This window comes from Phragmites australis, chromosome 23 (assembly GCF_958298935.1).
Source record: "Phragmites australis chromosome 23, lpPhrAust1.1, whole genome shotgun sequence".
Classification (NCBI taxonomy): Eukaryota; Viridiplantae; Streptophyta; class Magnoliopsida; order Poales; family Poaceae; genus Phragmites; species Phragmites australis.
This window is the reverse complement of record NC_084943.1, coordinates 7,723,871-7,745,061: the sequence shown is the minus strand read 5'-3', so window position 1 is coordinate 7,745,061 and position 21,191 is coordinate 7,723,871. Positions and strand designations below refer to the sequence as shown.

Below are 21,191 nucleotides of genomic sequence, written 5' to 3'. Positions count from 1 at the left end.
ACCTCTAAACCTAGTAGCATTCATCGATGTTTCGCCACTACCTCGAAAGACCCCTTCCAAAACCAACCATACATATGAGTTAGACTTTCGGCGTTCTACATCATGCTTCCCTCGTTTTGCTTAAACGCCACTGAAACCCAGCGTCAATGTTAGTGGACATGCGTCTGATCACCATCTTCAACGATCCTGAGCCTTCGCCACCGCTACACAGAGTTGCTCGCAGTATCCTTAACCTAAAAATGCAATCTTCGACCATTTAATCCATCATGGATGGTCGAGACTAGACCTCAGCATACCTCTTATTTAACCTAAGGCGACGCTTGCATGGCATGCCAAGTCAGTGCCACATCATCTCCTTAGCCTAGTCAGCAAAGTCTAATCAACCCTATACTTTTTGAACCTTGTGCAATGATGTTATCAAGCCTGACAGAATGATTGCATAATAAAAAATTTTGCTATAGGAAGATAACTGTGGTAAATCAGCTTTTCCTTTTCAGCCTAATCCATCTCCAAAAATTCATTCTCCTTTATCTTAACTCCGATTTAGGCAATTCTTGTGTATTTTCTAAAATCATAACTTATCCAACCATAGTATCTTTAAAGTGTTTTGATGATGCTTGGTATGATGTTCTTAGTATTTCCTTTGTGTTGTTTGAATGTAGTTCCCATGATTAGTCGATAGCGTTCCCGAATAGTTCAAGGGATTTCAAGATCAAGATTTTGACAACACTGAGCAACACATTGGAAGGAAGCAAGTGTCCTTGAACATTCTAATCCCAATTTTTCAAATGTGTTCTTTATTTCAAATATGTATGTTGTTAATTCTAAATCCCATAAATCCCTTGTCGTCCTAGTTGTTAGTAGTGGTTATATTGGGTAGCTTATGCTTAACCTTGCACAAGGGTATGGTTAGGTTATTGGTTAAACATGACTAATAGTCTATTATAAGAATACTGGTAATTGTTGTAGCAATATAGAACATATGGATGTTCAGCTGAAGGTTAGATGAGGATGGTGCGGGAATGCACAGGCGCTTGAAAGCACTATGGTTGGTGGTAATGTCTGCTCAGTATCTAAGGACCAGTTCGTGGAACGGGTAACCTTGATTTACAGTTCAACCATGAGGCTTATATAGGTATAGCCTGACCAATTAATTAGTAGATCCTCAACATAGTATAAGTCAATGATGGTGTAGGAAGGAAAGAGTGATTCTTTCTGGAACTATAAGGCGCAAGAGGGGGCTTCTGGGTGGTGCAATGCCTCTTTGATGGTGGTCAAATCTCAGCGGGCTTATTTCTGTTAGGAGAATATTTTGTAATGGCCTTGTAGTGAAATCTAGCCGTACACCTTGAAAGTGTGTGAGTGTTGGAATGGTATGGGCATACGGGAATCACAACTCGTGGGTAAAATTGGACAATCCCTGCAGAGTATAAAATTGATATATCAGTCGTACTTACGGTTAAGAAGTGGCGTTGCCCCTTCACTTGATTAGTTGATTTGGGTTTTGGTTTTGGTTTGGTTGATGGTTTGTTACCTGTGATGGATAACAGTTGGATGGTTGTTACCTATAATGGGTAGCAGTTGGATGGTTCGTTACCTGTGATGTGTAGCAGTTGGATGGTTGATTACCTGTAATGGGTAATAGTGGCTGGTCCTTGGTTACCTACGATGGGTATCAAAATGGTTGGGTTGAGAACCTGATGTGGATTTCTGGTAGTTAGGAAACATGTAGAGAAGTTTCTAGATATTAGTAATAATATGATGAATCATCTAGTTAAATAAGATGCTTTTATAACCCTTACGTTAGCATATATGATATTTATGCAAACAAACCCTTGAGTTTAGCCATTCTTGATATTGACCTCATGTCATGCTTTTATACACTTGTTGAGTATTTCATGTACTTATACTTACTATATCCAAACAATATTGCTCAGTCGGGGAAGATATTGAAGACTTCATGGAAGATGTCGTATTCTAGAGTGTGTTCTTCGTCGATTGCCTATGAAGACGCCCAGTTGAAGATGAAAGCTATGCTTAGTTCCGTTGTAGTATCTTTGCTTTTTGACCCCTATTGGTCCCTTTGTAAGATCAGAGATACATTTAAGTTACGGATATTATTTCTATTATTTCACTTATGACATTCTTATGTGTGTTAAATATTCTAGACATGTATAAGTTGCATCTGATTTTATTCATTAAAACAGAGTGTGACAGTTCCCCACCACCATGCTCACCGAAGGGGATGGCGATCTGCTGCGTCCCCGTCCGAAGCCGATGAAGCGGTTCCAAATGACAAGTACATCCCCCCCTAGGGCATGAGGAGGGGCGAACACAAAAGGTGAACTTCCCTCCAGCGGTGGCGCCTGGGCCTGCATGACCTCTAAAGCTGCCAAGGTTTCCAACCACGTTAGCATCCACAAACGACTGGAAGGCTGGCTCATTCATCTGGAGATTGAAGCTTTGTGTCGAGAGGGATTGCCCCCAAGACAAAGGACCAGACCTTCCACCAAGGCCCCCGACCTCAACTCCCATGGCATCACAGCTTGGCTGCCAACCTGGTCGCCTTGAACTCTAGCTAGGCCTAGTCATGGGTAGCCTGGTTCGGCAACTCGACCTAACCCAGCCCGAAATAGCCTAACCTGATTAGTCCACGGGCTAAGATTTGGCTTGACTCTTCCAACCTGTAGTGGGTTTTGAGTTAGGCTTAGACTTCAAAAACGGATCCAAAGCCTGAAAAACCTGAGAAAATATGACCCAACCCGAAAAAACCAGGACCCGACCCAGCCTGTAGTGGGTTTCAAGCTGGGCTCAGGCTTAGAAACCTAGCCCGGGTTGAACTCAGGCTTGCGGGTTTCCTATCAGGTTTTTTAAAGCTCGGCCTGAAGCTCGACCGGGCCTAGCAGTTGAACCGGTCTAACTCCAGCCCAGCCGCTGGCAAGCTCTCTCTGGCCGCCATCACCAGGCCCTTGACCACTGGCATCGCCCTCAGCCGACGTAGTACCGAGGGCCTTAGGCGCTGTTGAGTTTAACTGACTGATGCCGAACCCTTGTCCCACCATTAGCACCTGCACAAAGTTTTACAGAAGAGAGCAGGAAGGGAAAAAGGTGGGAAAATTTGGAACAGGAGAGCACCTCGGCGCCCAACGCTTACTGAATTAATTAGCAAGATCAAGGCCCGTGATTGTTTCCTCATTTTGGCTTACCAAGTTTTGATCAGATGGATTGGTTTCCAAACCTTGGTATTCCGGGGATTGCATGACAATGGTTGTGACCGGCTGGAGAAGCTTTCCAAAATGGCTTGAACCCGGAATCGACTAATCATGCTTTCCAACTTTCGGTGAGAGTTCCTTATCCACTATAAAATCAGCCAGAGCCACCACCGGCATGTGCCGGCTCTACTTCAGTGGCCTGTCTGATGCCCCCGATCCCAAGTACGCCATCGAACTTCGTCGCAGCGGCGTCAACCTCGGCAGCTTTGTCGGCCGATTCATCAAATTCCTGCAAGAAACCCCTTACCGTAAGGCCAATCCTCTCCCAGAACTCGTCGATCATCTCTTGTTCTGTTAACGGCTTTCGATTTGTTGTCAGTGTAGGCGGCCCATCAATCCCCCAAGCGATCTCCTCGGGATTGAGGCTCTTGCCATCCTCGTCGGTGGCTTCGAGACCAGATCCAAAGCGGGAGCCGGGGCCAGTGTGAGCCGTCGGCGAACCCCATCGTTCACAGGCCAATTCGTCGTCATCTTCCGGTCAGCTCATCACTGCCGGGGCATTGTCGGGAGGTGCATGACGGATGGCCTTACGGTAAGAGTCAAATTGCCTCCGTGATTTCCGGCTCGAGTCTTTTGACACCTACAAGGTGGCTTCGAAACTCTCTTATCTTTTCTAAAATGTCTTGCTTTGCCCTCAATTATTGTTGTTTTCTTATACTAGCCTGTATTCTTTCCTTTTGTTTTCAGCTCTTAAATTTATCCCGAAATTCAATGTATCTTGTTTTTGCAGTTGTTTACTAGTCTGTATTTACTTGCTACATGATTGGCCACGATGGGATGCAGATGATGGTTGGCCTAGCAAGTAGCAATGGCGGGTGCATTATTTTAACAATGTGTGTACATAGCTAGCTTAAAAAAATTGTTCAATAATCTTTGGAGAAAAAATAGTACTGTACGATTTATTAGTATGAAAACGTAGATTGTAAAATAAATAAGATATCATTTCAGTATTTTTTTCACCTTTTCTGATCGCAATATCACATTGTTCTTTTCATTTCATGCATAAGTACTCAGTAGGAAAGAAATTAAAGTACAACATGACACAAGATCATATAAATTAAATACAAGGAATGAAATTTGTCTTTTATTTAGAAATTATGATTAAAGCAATAAAAACTAATTAGCAATAACATCATTGAAGAATTGATGGTGAGAAACTGACGATATATATTTAAGGGGATAAAAGCTCTGCAACTTGTAGCTCCTTTAGAAGTGAAGTGACTTCGATAGGCGTGGTCACACTCGCGTCGCCCCGTTGTGGTTGTGCCGTCGCCATGCTCAGTACCGTCGCTCTCCATCTCGTGCGTGTGCTTAGGCGTTGGTACACCAGGAGGTAGTTGCACATTTGGGCAATTGTGGATTGTACATTGGGCCACTAGGGGTGTTGCTGGCTTACTGCATTGCATTTGGGTCGTTGGGAATTGTTACATTGGGCTTAGCCACTTAGGCCACCGGGAGGTAGGCCTGCGGTAGTTAGAAAAGGGCAAATACAACAATCCGATTAAGTTTTTAGAACAAATAGCAAAAACTAATTGGCAACAATAATGCAGGGAATTCAAAACCAATTAATTAAAGTAGCCTAGAATTAAATTTTGAGAAATTGCCATAGGATAAATATAATTGTAATAGTTGTCTTGTGCTCTATTTGTTGTGCTAGTTTTTGTTTAGAATTGTCTATAGTGGTTTGCCTTTTTCCCAGGTTTTTATTGTAGTTTCTGTTTTATTTAATCAGCATAAAGGAAAAAAAAATAGAAGAAAAGGAATAGAATAAATAGAGAAAACCTTGAAAATACCCTTGGGACGAAGCCCATCTCCCAAACCATTCTCTCTCTTCCTCTTTCCTTTCTTACTCAGACCATTATCCCTTTGCTGGCCCAGCCTTCCTTTCTTTTTTGGGCTGAAGCCTTTCTTTTTTGGGCTGAAGCCGCCGTCCCCATTTTAGCCTGGGGCGTCAATCCCCTGCTATCCCGCGTTGGGCTACCATTTCTTTTCCCCATGTCAAGGCCACGCGCGAGCCACCTTCCTCAGCTGGGTCGCGCTACTACCTCAATCCATAAATCCCGTCTCTACTCCCCGCGACCCACATTCCTCGGCTACCCTCCTTTCACTGAATTTTTATTTTTAATATATTTTATTTTTTCAATATTTGGAAAATTACACGACTGTGTTAATAAATTAAAAAAATAGTCTACTGTCACCTGTTCATCGGACAAGATCAAGATCTCGCTCGTAGGCCAGTTGATCAGAAGATTAAAAAGTAAAAAAAAAATGATCAGACCACGTCTCACCTGCCCAGTCCAGTGGGCAAGACCTTGCTCTTGCACACTGTACCGTTGTTGTGTTCGTACATGTTTATTTCTTTTTTATTCAATTCATGATTTTATTTGAGAGTACAGAAGTGGTCTGAAAATTCTAAATGCTTTTATGAGTAAGTTAAAGCTCACTGGTAACCTATTTTAATTAATTTGATAAAAAGATTAAGCCAATATTTAATTAAAATTCTCTAAAGAACCTCACTTTTATAACTTGTAGAAATTTTTAATTCCTCAACTAAATTCCCAAAAAATCAAAAAAATACACTAATATTCTTCTCATGTGATATGATAATTTATAAAAATATTTTTAACCCTAAGTTGTCTGGTGAAAAATGAGTTTCTTTTAATACTCTATTTATATGTATTTTTATCATTTCATATGATAATCTTTTAGTAAACTTATCCTAGTTTATTTGATCATCATAAAAAAATCATCACTACTTGATCCCTCCCAGTGAAAAAAAAGAACAAGAGTGTGTGCCTCTATTGGTATAATAATAGCCCGCACAAGCTTTAAATTGTTAGTTAAACTTTTTCTATGATTAGAACATAGCGTTTGTAGGTAGTGAGATTGTTCTGAACAATAGTAAGGAGCTTACTGTTTATTCATGTAATTATATTTGCATCTTATTATGTGATATATATCTATCTTAATTTTTTTTAATCCAACTATAAGCTAGGCATTGAATCCAAATCCGTTCAGTTATTTTATTTAGCTTTGTCCTTTTAGTTATTTATGTAAATTATATGTATAAGTTACCTCTATCCTACATTACAAACTTGCGATTTATGAAGACATATCAATTATCTTTCGTGATTATACTTTCTAAATGTATGTCTATTAGGTATCTACTTTAACTATCTATCGGTTTATACCACATTACATTGATGATCTTTTAGTGAACTTACCCCTTAATTATGCAATATTTGGATGAATTTGTGCATGCTTGAATTCAAATTGAATTAAAAAAGAGAATATCGCATAAATGATAAAAATACATATAAATAAAGTATTAAAAGGAATTCACTTTTTCACCAAATAACTTAGGGTTGTATCGGTGTATTAAGTAAAGGGGTATCCTAGCTAAACGGACTTCGCAGAAGACATAGCAACTAGAGGAGCATACTACATAAGGTCTGATCAGTAGAACGACCAGGGTGCGGTCATAGCGACCAGTCTAACACCCGCACGACCAGTCTCCCTACACCATCGCATATATCCGCGACTAGCCCCACTGGTCGCAGGACCAGATTTGACGCAACCTGTCCAGAGCACTTTTTCTGATAAACCACTCAAGTGTTTTCTTTCCCTAGGCACCTGCATTAGTGGATGAAGTTATGGACGACACAGTTGGGAATTGTCCCGTCCCGTAGCATTAAATGTTACGGGATAGAACTTTGCTGACTAGCACGGTGACGCCCGACGGACGGGACATTGTTGGCAGCCTGGCCAGGCAAGTGGACGGGGTCGGCGGAGAAATGCATTGTCTCGTACCATAGCATTAAATGCTGCGGGATAGAACTTTGCTAGCCGGCACAGTGGCGCACGATGGATGGGACGTCATCAATAGTCTGACCAGGCAAGTGGATGGAGTCAGCGCAAGAGGACCTTATCTCATCCCGTAGTATTAATTGCTGTGAGGCGGAACTTTGCAGGCCATCACAGCGGCGCACGACACAAGTTGCATGGGACTCTCAGAGCAAGTGGACATGCCTAGTCCTCTCTAATGATGGTTTAAGTTATATATTAGGATGAACAGAGGTCTAAAGTTTGGAGCCACAAGTAAGTTCTCCTCCTCCCTGCCATGTATAAGGGGACAAGGAGGAGGAGGGAGAGGGGCGAAGACATCATCTGTAATTCAACTGAGATCCTTCATAACACACAGGACGTAGGGTTATTATCCTCCGGGAGACCCGAAACTGTATACCTCCTGGTGTCCCCTAGTTCTTCGAACACACACATACGATTCCTGAAACACCGTCCATGCGCTCACTGTCCAACATACCCTGAAATCATTATCAGGAATTTACCCCTGACATTTGGCGTGCTAGGTAGGGGGCTTGTTTCGTCGTTTCAACAAATTTGACAAAAAGAAAACTTGACCTAGCCACCCATGGCCGAATCCACGGAAACCGCCGAGTCCCGTTCCGAGGACCCTGGCTGTCGCGAGGTATTCTTCATGGGATACCACCCGAATGAACCCAGAGTGCTCCCGGCTTGGGTCACCGAGCTGGAGTCCAAGAGCGTCGAGACCCAGAGCGAGGTATACATGGCGGATCATACAGCGGGAGGCACTGAAGGCTCGAACGCCTCAAACGCCAGTGGTGAGCTCCCGGCCTTACGCCTAGAGGGAAACTAGGTGGTGCCAGACAGGCATGTGCTTCAAGAAAACCTCCGCATCTCCAGCACCGTCCTGAGGCAGTCTACGATGGTGTCATCGCCTAGGCCATCACACCGCCTAAACGCCGGGGGCTCCCCACCTCACAACTTATCGCCGCTCCGCACCCAACGTCTCGATTACGAGACCATAACGCTGGGGCAGAATCTAAAGACCATACGGAACCTCCACCCACTGGTACCTGTACCGGAGGGCTTGCCTGTGGCACCATGGCTACGTGATCTTGCCCTTCTGGTCGAGACCGCCCGGCGCCAGAGCACGTCAACATGCACCGCGCCTATCGCAAGGGCCAATGAGGGTCATGGTCACCAAGGGTCACAACAGGGCCCATGACGGAATAGGTCCCGTGCTCCCCTAACCACGAGGAGTACTCATGGACCACCTTCATGTCAAGACAGGCAACCCTCCGACCTACGTAACTCTCTACTCCAACGTGACCTCCGAGGCGTGATCCAGAGCTAGGTGGCCACTAGAGAGCAGGAGGATAAGGCTCGGCACGAGCAGTAAAAGGGCAAGCAGCCCTGCCGCACACCTCATCAGACGGCTCCACCCCTTGGCCGGGACCCCGAGACCATCGTCTCTCACCCCGAGTGCGCGCCGCCGCCCAACAACGAGTGGCTCCCCGTTAAGGGATAGGGTGTAACGCCCTATCCGCCAGGTTACGTGAAGTGCACTGCCAGGACAGGTTCCAGCCGGTCCTAGCCAAGAAGTATGAAGGCTCTACCAACCCGGAAGAGTTCTTGTAGATCTACACCACCATGGTGCAAGCTGCGGGAGGCCATGAGAAGGTCATGGCCAAATATTTCCCTACTACCTTGACCGGTTCTGGCCGGTGTTGGCTGATGAACCTCCCCCACGGGTTGGTTCACTCCTAGGAGGATCTGTACAACCAGTTCGTCATTAACTTCCAGGGGACCTATGCTCGACCAAGGGTCGAGGATGATCTATATCAAATCCGACAGCAACAAGGAGAGTCGTTGAGAGACTTCATCCGGTGTTTCACTGAATGCAGAACACCATTCTAAGGATCACGGGAGAATCCGTGATTATAGCGTTTAAACGTGGGGTCAAAGACCAGAAAATGGTCGAGAAGTAGGCCACCTGGGTAATCCAAAGCACAATCGGGCTCTTCGAGCTCGTGGATAAGTGCGCATAGGCCACCGATGCTCGGGATCGACAGATCGGCAGCAGGCCGTGACCTGTGTCCGAACGACCCACCCCTGTCAAAGGGGTCGACCGGAAGGAAAAGTAGAGCAAGCGCAAGGCCAGACCTCCCGAGGTCTTGGCGGTAGAGCAAACCATCCTAACACACAGGCACTTCGAAAAAAGGACAGGAAAAGGGTTGGGGCTACTACCTGATCCACCGTACGGATGCCCACGACTTGATTAAAAGCAAGGTCGTGCGAGACATCATAGACCAGGAGCTCGGAGAGCGCAAGTACAAGCACGACGATGACGATAAGGACAGGGCCGCCCCTGACCAATCGGCACTGGGGTACCAACAGGCCAATCATATGGTCCATCACATCTTCAGAGGCACCGTGACATATTCATCTAATAGGGAATACAAGTCGGTGGTCCAGGAGGTATGGAAAACCGCATCAGACCCAAGCCCACGCCTGAAGTGGTCAAAGATCTCGCTCACTTTCAGCCTTGCCAACCACCCCGCGTCCGTTCGATGCCCTGGTCGCTACCCCATCATGGTCGAACCCACAGTACAGAACATCCGCCTGAGCCGCGTGCTCGTCGACGGCAGAAGATCGATAACCTCCTCTTCGCCGATGCACTAGACGCCATGCAAATTCCGAGAAGCTCGTTGAGGCTGTCTCCACCTTTCTTTAGGATCACTCCGCGCTCCTTGACCAAGCCACTGGGACAAATCGAGTTGCCCGTCACCTTTGGCTCGCTAGACAACTTCAGAACTGAAAGGGTCATTTTCGATGTGGCCGACTTCGGGACGGCGTATAACGCAATCCTAGGCCGACCAGCGATGGCCCAGTTTATGGCCATTGCCCACTACGCATACCAGGCGATCAAAACCCTGGGCCAACAGGGGCCATCACCGTCGCTGGAAACACCAAGACAACCCTGCATTGCGACCAGAGGAGCCTTGACCTAGTCGAACTGACTCCCAGGTTGCAGCCTGTGACCACAGAATCCAGTGGGCGACCGAAAAAAGTCCATATCGTCGCCACCCCTGACTATCAGCTCAAAGCAGTGAGCCTGGGTGACACCAGCCCGACCAGGTCGGTCCAGATAGGGGTTGTCCTGGACCCCAAATAGGAACTCGCGCTCATCACCTTCCTCCGGGCAAACACGAACATCTTTTCATGGAGTTCGTCTAATATGCCTGGAGCCCCCAAGAGTGTGATCGAGCACAAGCTGTCTATGCGGCCTGACGCACGACCAGTAAAACAGAAGGTACGTTGGTTCGCAGCCGACCGAAAAGAAGCACTTCGTCAGGAAATCGACAAGCTCCTCAAAGCAGGCTTCACACGCGAGGTGCAGTACCTAGAATGGTTGGCTAACCTAGTCATGGTTCGGAAGCACAATGGTAAGTGGAGAATGTGTGTCGACTTCACCGACCTCAACAAAGCATGCACGAAGGATCTCTTCCCACTTCCCCGAATCTATCAGCTGGTTGACTCAACTGCCGGCAACGATCTGTTATGTTTCTTAGATGCACGATCAGGGTACCATCAAATTAGTATGTATAAGGAAGATGAGGAAAAAAAATAGCTTTTGTTACACCCTTTAGGGTCTTTTGCTATGCAAAAATACCTTTTGGCTTAAAAAGTGCCGGTGCCACTTACCACGATGTATTCAACTCGTTCTCCAACCATAGCTCGGAATAAACGTCGATGCATACGTAGACGATGTGGTCGTCAAAAGCAATACCAAGACAGACCTGATTGTGGATTTGCAAGAAACATTTGACAATCTCTAGAAGTACCGCATAAAACTGAACCCGGAGAAGTGTACGTTCGGGGTACCGTTAGGGAAGTTGCTCAGATTCCTTGTATCCCAGCGGGGAATAGAGGCAAACCCTGATAAGATCAAGGCTATCGACCAGATGCGATCCCTGACTAGGTTAACAAAAAAGAGGTTCAGAGGCTAACAGGGTGCATTGCTGCTCGAAGCAGGTTCATTTTGAGGCTAGGAGAAAAGGGACTGCCGCTCTTCAAACTCCTTAAAAGAAATGACCACTTCCAGTGAATGCCAGAGGCAAAAGTAGTTTTTCAAGAGCTAATAAGGTACCTCTCCTCCCTCACAAACTAATCACGCCTTGGCCCAACGAGGAGCTCTTGCTCTATGTTGCCTTAACACCACAGGTCGCAAGCGTAGTCCTGGTCGTCAAAAGGGATGGCCTCCAGCGACCAGTGTCTTATGTCAGTGAGGTCCTGCACGACGTGAAGGCACGGTACCCACAGGCTCAGAAACTGTTATACACCATTCTAATAGCCTCTCACAAGCTCATACACTACTTTCAGGCTCACAAAATCAAGGTGATTTCCTCGCTCCCAATTAGGGAAATTCTCCATAATAAAGATGTGACAGGAAGAACGACAAAATGGGCAGTAGAGCTCAGGGGATTGGACCTCCAGTTCGTCCACTGAACTTCTATCAAGTCACAGGTGCTGGCCAATTTTGTAGCCGAGTGGTCTTCCTTCGAGTCCGAGTAGGTACAGTGACCAGAGACAAACGAGTACTGGACCATGCACACACTAAAGGGAGTCGGGGTAGGAGTGGTTCTGACCTCACCCACCGGTGACATCCTCAGGTACATAGTTCAATTATATTTTCCCGCAACTAATAACACTGTTGAATATGAGGGTCCCTTATCCGGAATGCGAGCAACCTCCACACTTGGGATTAAATGACTGTTAGCGATAGGGGACTCGCTTCTAGTCGTGAACCAGGTGCAAAAAGGAGTTTCAGTGCTCTGATCCGACGATGGTGGCATACCTCGCCGAAGTTAGAATACTAGAGCGACGCTTCATCGGCTTTGAGGTCAAGCACATCCCTCGTAAGGACAACTTCCTAGCTTATAAGTTGGCCCGTCTAGCTTCTTCTCGTTAACCTGTCCCGGCCGGAGTCTTTGAAGAAAGACTCTCATGACCATCCACCACTATCTCAGGCCAGGGTGAAGGGGATGCTCTGCTAAAAAACGGAACACCCGAGGCAATACCTTTAGAGGCAACACCTCCCTTGGTGCCATTGACCTTGGGGCGGCCATCATGTGGTTGCCCTGCTCGGTTCAGGTACGACCTAGATGGATCAAATCTCGGACTACCTTCAGAACCGGGCAGCCCCTGACGATGATGTGCCAGCAGAAAAGGTCTCATGGCAAGCCCACAAATACTCCTTGGAAGAGGGATGCCTCTACAGCCAAGGGAGCAACAGCCCTTTACTGAAATGCATCACTCAGGAAGAAGGGAGCACAGTGCTCTCTGATATCCACGAAGGCATATGTGGTAGACACGCTTCGTACCGCACTCTGGTCAGAAAAGCATTTCGGCAAGGATTTATTGGCCCACTGCCCTCCAGGATGCCTACGAGCTGGTGAAACGGTGCGAGTCGTGTCAATACCACAGTCGAAATACCAACCTACCAGCTTAGGCACTGCAAACCATACCACTCTCTTGGCTTTTCGCTGTCTAGAGGCTCGATATCGTGGGACCGTTCTTTAAATCCCCAGACGGTTTTGAATTCTTGTTCATGGCCATTGACAAATTCACTAAGTGGATCGAGGTCGAACCCGTTAGGAGGATCACCGCCACAGCAGCGATTAAGTTCATACAAGGGCAGGTAGTGCGGTTTGGTAGTCCAAACTGCATAATTATGGATAACAGAACTCAATTCACCATAGTGCCTTCCAAGACTATTGTGATGAAATCGGGACCAAGGTTTGCACTGCGTCTGTGGCTCACCCCTAAACCAATGGACAGGTCGAAAGGGCAAACGGGATGGTACTACAAGAGATCAAACCCGGGTCTTTGACCTACTTAAAAGCTATTCAAGGCATTGGGTGGACGAACTCCCCACATTACTCTGGTCACTGTGAATGACCCCCACTCGGCCTATGGCTGAAACCCCTTTCTTCTTGGTCTTTGGCGCGGAGGCCATGCTCCCCTTGGAAATCGCCCTCCAGTCGCCTCGAGTGAGCAACTACTCAAAGGACGACCAGGTGGCACTGCCAAAGGATGACATAAACGTGATTGAAGAGTTCCACGATCATGCTCTAATTTGAGCCGCCCGATATCAGCAAAGCCTCAGACTCTACCATGATCGGAAGGTGCGAGAACGAACACTGGTTGTAGGTGACCTCGTCCTTATGCAAATTCAGAATAGAGCAGTTCAGAACAAGCTCTCCCCTAAGTGGGAAGGGCCCTACAAGGTGGTAGATGTCACCCAGCCTGGCGCGATCAGGTTAGCCACGGAGGACGGCCGAAAATTACACAACTCCTCGAACATCGCTCTGTTGCTCAAGTTCTATGTGTAGGGTCGCTCAAAAACAGGCTAGTTTTTCTATTTTGCAGGGCCTTCCGGACGAGCGTGGAATACGACATGTAAGTTCTAAGATTCAAAAACAAAAGAAACCAAACTCACTGTTTTGCAGGATTCCTCGACCAGTAACGAGCTCCCGACAGGTTAATGCTCCGACCACACTCAACGACCATTATGGGATCCACTAGACAACAAGCCACACACCCTCACTCGGGCTAAGTGCTGGTCACCACCGACGAGCTTATCGAGCTATGATCCGTTCTATGCCCCAAGAATCCAACTAGCAAGCGGGATGGGATAAAGATAGGCGTCATGAAACCTCAACATGTTCCATTCATAAAAGGGAAGGGTTACAAGCCGACTAGTCACATCAAATTGGACCAACTATCCTGATACATGCCTGCCCTATCCTCCTTGCTCAAGTAACTTACGCGAGGTTGGCAGAAAGAGCCCGCCGGACTCTCACCTTTACTTACCTCTGCACAAGTCAAGAAACCTCTTGTACTCCTCCCTGGAAAGACAGCTCACCGCTCTAGGGATCGGGCGACGACCTGCATAAGGGCCAGGAAGGGAGGCCGAGGCAGAGGCTTTGCTGGAGCTGATGATCGATCCTAGCACGCGCTGAAGGACTCTCTTCCTCTTCATCTTCAACTCTTCCTCTTCATCGATCTCGTTCTCCAGAAGGTCCCAATCGATCCCCTCCTCGTCATCAGAAATATCGATGACCTCGGCCGAGGGATCCACCCGGGCGGGAGAGCAAGAAGGGCCGACAGAAGGCGGCTTTCCTTGGAAGAGCGGAAGCTTGATGGTCGCCGGCTCCAGTCTTGCAAGCACTGGACCCAAACTCGTGATCGCTTCTGCGACGAAAAGCCGCCTCCAGAAACGTCTCGACACGTGAATCCAGAGGCGGAGGTGGCTCCACCTCCACCGAGTCATCCAAGATCATCGGCCCCTCTAGCGATGAAGCAAGGGAGTACACCGTGACCTAGGGGCCACCTACCCTTCAGAGCGGAGCGTGAAATAGGATAGAGACGAAAGGGCTCTACACACTAGAAGACCTGATGGGAGGAAGAATGACAAGGGAATGGATCGGAAGGCCATCAAACTCTTGCCTTTTAAAAAGCCACAACGGCACCCTAACCGGCCCGGCGTTCAAAACACTTGAGGCCCGAGGGGGCGCGTTGACAGAACCAAGAATCCTTCAGGTCCAATGGCAATCAATGCCTCTCTCTCACCCTCCCTCTTTCTCTCTCAGGATACTTAAGCCTCCCCACATGACACGAAGTTCGGAGTCAAACCTCGGGAACTAACGACATCAAACGACAACTCCCTAGGCAAACTACATTTGCCCAGGACCCAAGTGGCGTGACCAGGTCGGACCACAGTCATGGGGAGGCATGGGTGCTACTGTCGGTGTACCCTGGCTAAATAGACTCCACAGGAGACCTAGCAACTAGATGAGCATACTACACAAAGTCTGGTCGGTCGTACGACCAGGGTGCGGCCATAGCGACTAGTCTAACACCCGCACAACCAATCTCCCTACACAATCGCATATACCCGCGAGCAGCCTCACTGGTCGCAGGGCCAGATTTGACGCAACCTGTCCATGACACTTTTTCTGATAAATCACTCAAGTGTTTTCTTTCCCCAGGCGCATGCATCAATGGACAAAGTTATGGACGGCGCAGTTGGGCATTGTCCTATCCCATAGATTAAATGCTGTGAGACAGAACTTTGCTAACCGACACGGTGGCGCACAACGAACGGGACGTTGTTGGCAGCCCGACCAGAAAAGTGGACGGGGTCAGCGGAGAAAGGCATTGTCCCATACTATAGCATTAAATGCTGCGGGATAGAACTTTGCTGGCCAGCACAATGGCGCACGATGGATGCGACACCATCAGCTGCCCGACCAGGCAAGTAGATGGAGTCAACGCAAAAGGACATTATCCTTTATCGTAGCATTAATTGCTACGGGGCGGAACTTTGCAGGCCATCACGGCGGCGCACGGCACAAGTTGCATGGGACCCTCAAAGCAAGTGGGTATATCTGGTCCTCTGTAATGATGGTTTGGGTTAGATATTAGGATGCATATAGGTCTTCTGTTTGGACCCATATGTAAGTTCTCCTCCCCCTGCCATATATAAGGGGACGAGGAGGAGGAGGAGGGAAAGGGGCAAAGACATCATCTGTAATTCAACTAAGATCCTTCATAACACGCACATGCATTATTTCTGGGAGGCTCAAACCTGTATAACTCCTGGTGTCCCCTAGTTCTTCGAACACACACACACATCTGATTCCTAAAACACCATTGTCAGTGACATGAAAACCAGGGGTCCTCAAGTCCCGAGGCCAGGACAGCAGAATGCCATGTGGCGCCTTCCCTCGGGGACCATCTCCCCGGGGCCCGAGAAGACCCAGTTCCGGGAGGGGTGATCGGGGCCATGAACAGTGGTCCCCGAGTACCCGTAGTTCCCCGAGGACCCAAGGAGACATAGTTCCAGGAGGGGTGCTCGGAGCCATGAACAGTGGTCCACGAGTACCCGTAGTTCCCCGAGGACCCGAGAAGAGCCAGTTCCGGGAGGGGTGCTCGGGGCCACGAACAGTGGTCCCCGAATACCCGGAGTTCCCCGAGGATCAAGAAGGGACATATCCGGGAGAGGGCGCTCAGGGCTATGAACAGTAGTCCTCGAGCGCTCACAGTTCCCCGAGGACCTGAGAAGCCCCTTGCCGGTGGACCTCACAAGGGCTCAACGGTGTGGTGTCAATTGCTGAGAAGTCTGATGCTGCATTTAAGAGGGAGCATGGCCTGTCACTTCCAACCACTCTCCCCATACTTGTCGTACTGAGTGCGTCAGTCCCTGCCACCTCTTGGCAGGAAGGCGTGGAGACACTTAATGCGACGGGTCCCGTCGCACGTCACCCTGCGGGGCCCATAAGGGAAACGACTTGGAGATATCATCGCTGGGCTCGAGGCATATCGCATACCGCCCTGCTGTGTCAGACCTGCATGAGGGGTTGCCCGGCGGCTGCCCGATGGGCCCCCCTGCACTTGCTGAAGTTGGCGTAATAGGCGACAGGACCGGCCGAGGGCGCATTTTCAACCTCCTGTAACATCAAATTGCAGCCTCACGATGGTTGTTTTCATTTATGGTTCATGGAAACTCGTACCCTCCTTTCTGGGCACGCCAAGCCTCCCCCAACAGGATTAAAGGGGGGCGCACTCTGGAGAAGGACAGGTTTTAGAAGCTCAAGAACAAGCGAGAGACACAGCACACAAGTCTGAGAAGCGGAGCAGAGGTTCACCAAGCTCGAAGGAAGACCGAAGCCCTAGACTTAGACAAAAAACCTTGTAACAGAAGAGATCCAGAGAGAGGCATCCCAAGAGCAATAATAGCATATACACAGGAGTAGGGTATTATTTTCCGTGCGGCCTGAACCTGTCTAAAATCCCTCGAGCATTTACTCCGACTAGCAGACGATCATCCGTCCCGCCTACATCTCACATATTCGCATTAAATCCATGTATGAGGTAGATTCAGAATCATCCACCCGGTCGAATCTCAAAGGGGGTCCCTCAGGATCCCCGCTTGCGGAGTTCATCCTCCGACAACCATCCATGCGCCCACTGTCCAGCATACCCCAGAATCATTTTCAAGGATTTACCCCCGACAGGTTGGAAATATTTTCATAAATTATTACATCACATGAGAAGATATTAGTGAATTTATCCTGACTTTTGGGAATTTATTTAAGGTATTAAAAATTGCTAGAAGTTATAAAAGTAGGTTTTTTGAAGAATTTTAATTAAATATTGGCTTAGGCTTTTTGCATCAAATCAATTAAAATGGGTTGCTAGTGATCTTTAGTTTGCTCATAAAAATGTTTAAAAAATTTTAACCACTCATATACTTTCAGGTAAAATCATAGGTTAAATGAAAAAAAGAAATAGACACGTACAAACCCACCACGAAGCATTAGGATAGACTTGTCGTTCGCCCGTCCAGGGGGCGAGAGCAAGGTCTCACCCGCTAGATGGGCGAGACATGCTCTGATAGCATTTTTTTCATATTTTTTAATCTTTTGATTGGCTGGGCCCACAAGGTCTCGCCCGATGAACGGGCGAGCCTATTCTTGCAAGTTGTTGAAACAATTGTGTAATTTTGCAAATATTGAAAAATAAAATATTTTAAAAATAAAAATTCTCTTTCACTTGCCTAGCAACGCGCACTCTCCTTAGGCCGAGGGCCAAGACGAGGAGGCCTAGTGATGCGCAAATTTCCTCAGGCGCAACCCACTCCATGAGCCAGCCCCCTCTCTCCTCCCTTCTCTCCATGCTAGTGGGACCTAGGTGCCAGGAGCTTCTTTAACCTTGCGCAGCATGTTCAACATCTAACACCGAATCAGCAATGAAATCCACCACTGAATCTATGGCAAAATCGATGGAAAGACTGTCTAGATGCGGTTTCAATATAATCGGGATGGGCTCCTCATCCGATTGCGAGCTTATCTCAAAGTATCCCTGGTTTAAACGCACAGCTCGATTCGGGATACAACACTGCCACCACCGGGAATTCAGTAAACCCTAGCGAAACTCGTCTACCCCTCCTTGGGCTACAAATAGGTGCCCTAACCTCTGCAAGACCATCATACAGTCTTCTTGACCATTTCCACGACTCCTTCGCACGAGTCCGCCGCACGAGAGCCGTCACATCGAATTCTGCAGCCTCTGCAAACCTCGCATTGTCATCAAGGAACCACACAACTTCTCGTTGCCCAGTTTTCCCTTAAACGAGCCCGTTGTCTCCGTGGGATCATGTCCATTGCTCGTTGGAGCAAGGGGAGCACCAGAGCGTCGATTAGGCAGCTATCGGTAAGCGTACCGCCGTGCTAGACCGTCATCGTTGTTGCCAGTACTGGAGAAGAGGCAGGTGAGACCCCATCCGTCCAATCTAAATCGTAGGGTTACGAATAGATCCAACATACCCTTTCCGTTATATAAGACCTCAACCATCATTTGCCTAGTAGATTAGACAGCTAGCTTTTCTTTTCTTTCTTATTTTATTTTTCGATTGACCTTAATAAGCATCGTGATGACACAATAATTAGGTTTTCAATAGTAAAATAATTTTAATAAAATTTAGTAATTAGTAATTAATTTGATAATAGCTTAATGATGGTTTATCTTTAGTAAAATAATTGCAATAAATTGCAAGATAATCCCAAAAAACCCTAGATCGCTCCGAAAAATTCCAGAAAATTCCTTTTTACTTAACTTCTCCTATCTTTAACCCTTTTGCCCTGTTTTAATCTTTCGTCAGCCCTATCTTCAATCGTAGCTCTGATTCGATCGATTTCTTCACCAAAGTTCCCCCAAAAAAAATCTTAATCTATCTAGTTCATTGATTGATGTGTGCTATTTAGTTCTTTTTGTTCTTGATATTTATTTGCTTGTCTTTTTGTTTGTTTTTGTGAGTATATGCCAAAGTTCCAGAGGAAGAAGTAGAAGGATTATAGGACCAAGACTTCATCAAAGACCCCACGAAGTATTAGGAAGGCAAGTTGTGTCATTGGCCATATTGATCCTGTCGGTGATATGAGATCCGGGGATCCCCGAGTTCCGAGGCCAGGACAGCGCAGTGCCACATGGCGTTATCCCTCAGGGGGCCCCAAGAAAGCAAAGTCCGGGAGGGGGTGCTCGGGGCCAAGAACAGTTGGTCCCCGAGTACCTAGAGTTCCCCGAGGACCCGAGAAGAGCCAAGTCCGGGAGGGGGTTCTCGGGGCCAAAAACAGTTGGTCCCCGAGTACCCAGAGTTCCCCGAGGACCCGAGAAGAGCCAGATCCGAGAGGGGGTGCTCAGGGCCATGAAAAGTTGGTCCCAGAGTACCCAGAGTTCCTCGAGGACCCGAGAAGGGCTAGGCCTGGGAGGGGGTGCTCGGAGCCAAGAACAGTTGGTCCCCGAGTACCCAGAGTTCCCCGAGGACCCGAGAAACCCCTTGCCGGTGGACCCCACAAGGACTCCACGATGAGGTATCGATTGGTGGGAGGTCTGATGCTGCATTTAAGGGGGAGCGTGGCCAGTCACATCCAACCACTTCCCCTCCCACGCCTGTCGTACTGAGTACGTCAGTCCCTGCCACCGCCTGGCAGAAAGGCGTGGGAACAATTAATGCGGCGGGTCCCATCGCATGTCCCTTCACGGGGCCCATGGAGACAGACAGCTCGAAGATATCTTCGATAGGCTCAAGGCTTATCGCCTATCGTCCCATTGCATCAGACCGTGTTAGATCTACTCTGACCAGACGGGCATAAAAGTGTACTCAGAGGCTGGCCGGTGGGCCCCCCCTGCACCTGCTAAGTTGGGGTGTAAAGACCGACGGGATCGTCCGAGGGGCGTATTTTCAACCCTCTGTAACATCAACTGTAGACCCATGATGATTGTTTTCCATTTATTGTTTACAGGAACTTATACCCTCGTTATGGGCACTCCCTGGAGGGCCTCCCCCCAGTAGATAAAAGGGGGGGGGGAGCACTTCGTAGAAGGGGACTGGATAGCCACTTGGTAGAGACCAACCAAAAAAACCCGAAGACAAGCTCAAGCTAACAAGAGACAACAAGAAGCTCAAGACTTCACACAGCTGATAGAATAGGAGCACCTTGTAACACATAGAGCTAGAGATCCAGAGAAAGGCATTCGAAGAGCATTAATAGCACACCAGACATACAGGAGTAGGGTAATACGTCTCCGTGCGGCCTGAAGCTGTCTAAATCTTTGGTGCATTTACTCCTACTAGTCGACGATCATTCGTCCCCCCTAAGTCCCATACATACGCATTAACCCCACGTACGAGGTAGATCCAGAATCAGCCCCTCGGCCGAATCCCAAAGGGGGTCCCTCAGGATCCCCGTTTGCTGTGTTCATCCACGAACAGATCCCATGTTTTCAAATATATTGTTTTACAAAATTGCATGCTAATAATACTGTCGAGAATCCCAAGATATGTTATGCCTTAGTTTTCCTTTAACATCCTTGTTACCATGATTTTGGTGGGTAAAGAAGGGTAGATCATACTTAGCTTTGCTATGGGATGGTGGTAATCATAATTTCAACTACCGAATAACAGTCTTATGCAATGATGATAAAATTGGTGGAATAATATTTTTTTGCAACATGGAATAGGGATTTGAGCAAATGGTTTGGATGAGACAAGTGCAGGTTGCACAGATGGGTTGGTGCTAGTCTTTCTCAAATCATAAGGATTGGTTCGTGAAGTGACCATTTTGAGTTAACGATGCAACCATAAGCATGGTATGAGACATGCCTGGACAATTAATTAGATATTTTCCCAACATAGTGTGGGCCAGTTGGTGGTGTAGGGATGGAATAGTGTGTTTCTCGGAACTATCTAGGGCAAGAGGGAGCCTCTATTGTGGAGTTGGGCTGGCAATGAGTCAGGTTAGGTTTAAGTGGAGCAAAACCAAGCCTGACCCAAAACCCGCTAGTGTCAACCTGACGTAAACCCAGATTACCAAATGGGAAAAAACTAAAACCCGAACCTAAATTCATCGGGTGCCCGTCCTGTTTAGTTCAGCAGTGCCTTGTACTCTCATTTTAGCACATTTCAGAATCAGCAGTAACAACAACACTCATTTTAGGACTAACAACAACACTTATAGTAGCACTAATAGT

General features: G+C 47.5%; 1 protein-coding gene across 1 annotated transcript; it reads left to right on the top strand.

Annotated features, from left to right (window-relative positions):
- The first annotated feature begins 3,098 nt into the window (after positions 1 to 3,098).
- Positions 3,099 to 4,124, top strand: LOC133906644 (uncharacterized). The gene is made up of 3 exons (XM_062348596.1): positions 3,099 to 3,520; positions 3,592 to 3,804; positions 4,003 to 4,124. The coding sequence occupies exons 1-3, from the start codon at positions 3,419 to 3,421 to the stop codon at positions 4,033 to 4,035; spliced, it is 348 nt and encodes a 115-aa protein (XP_062204580.1). The 5' UTR covers positions 3,099 to 3,418; the 3' UTR covers positions 4,036 to 4,124.
- The last annotated feature ends 17,067 nt before the right edge of the window (positions 4,125 to 21,191 follow it).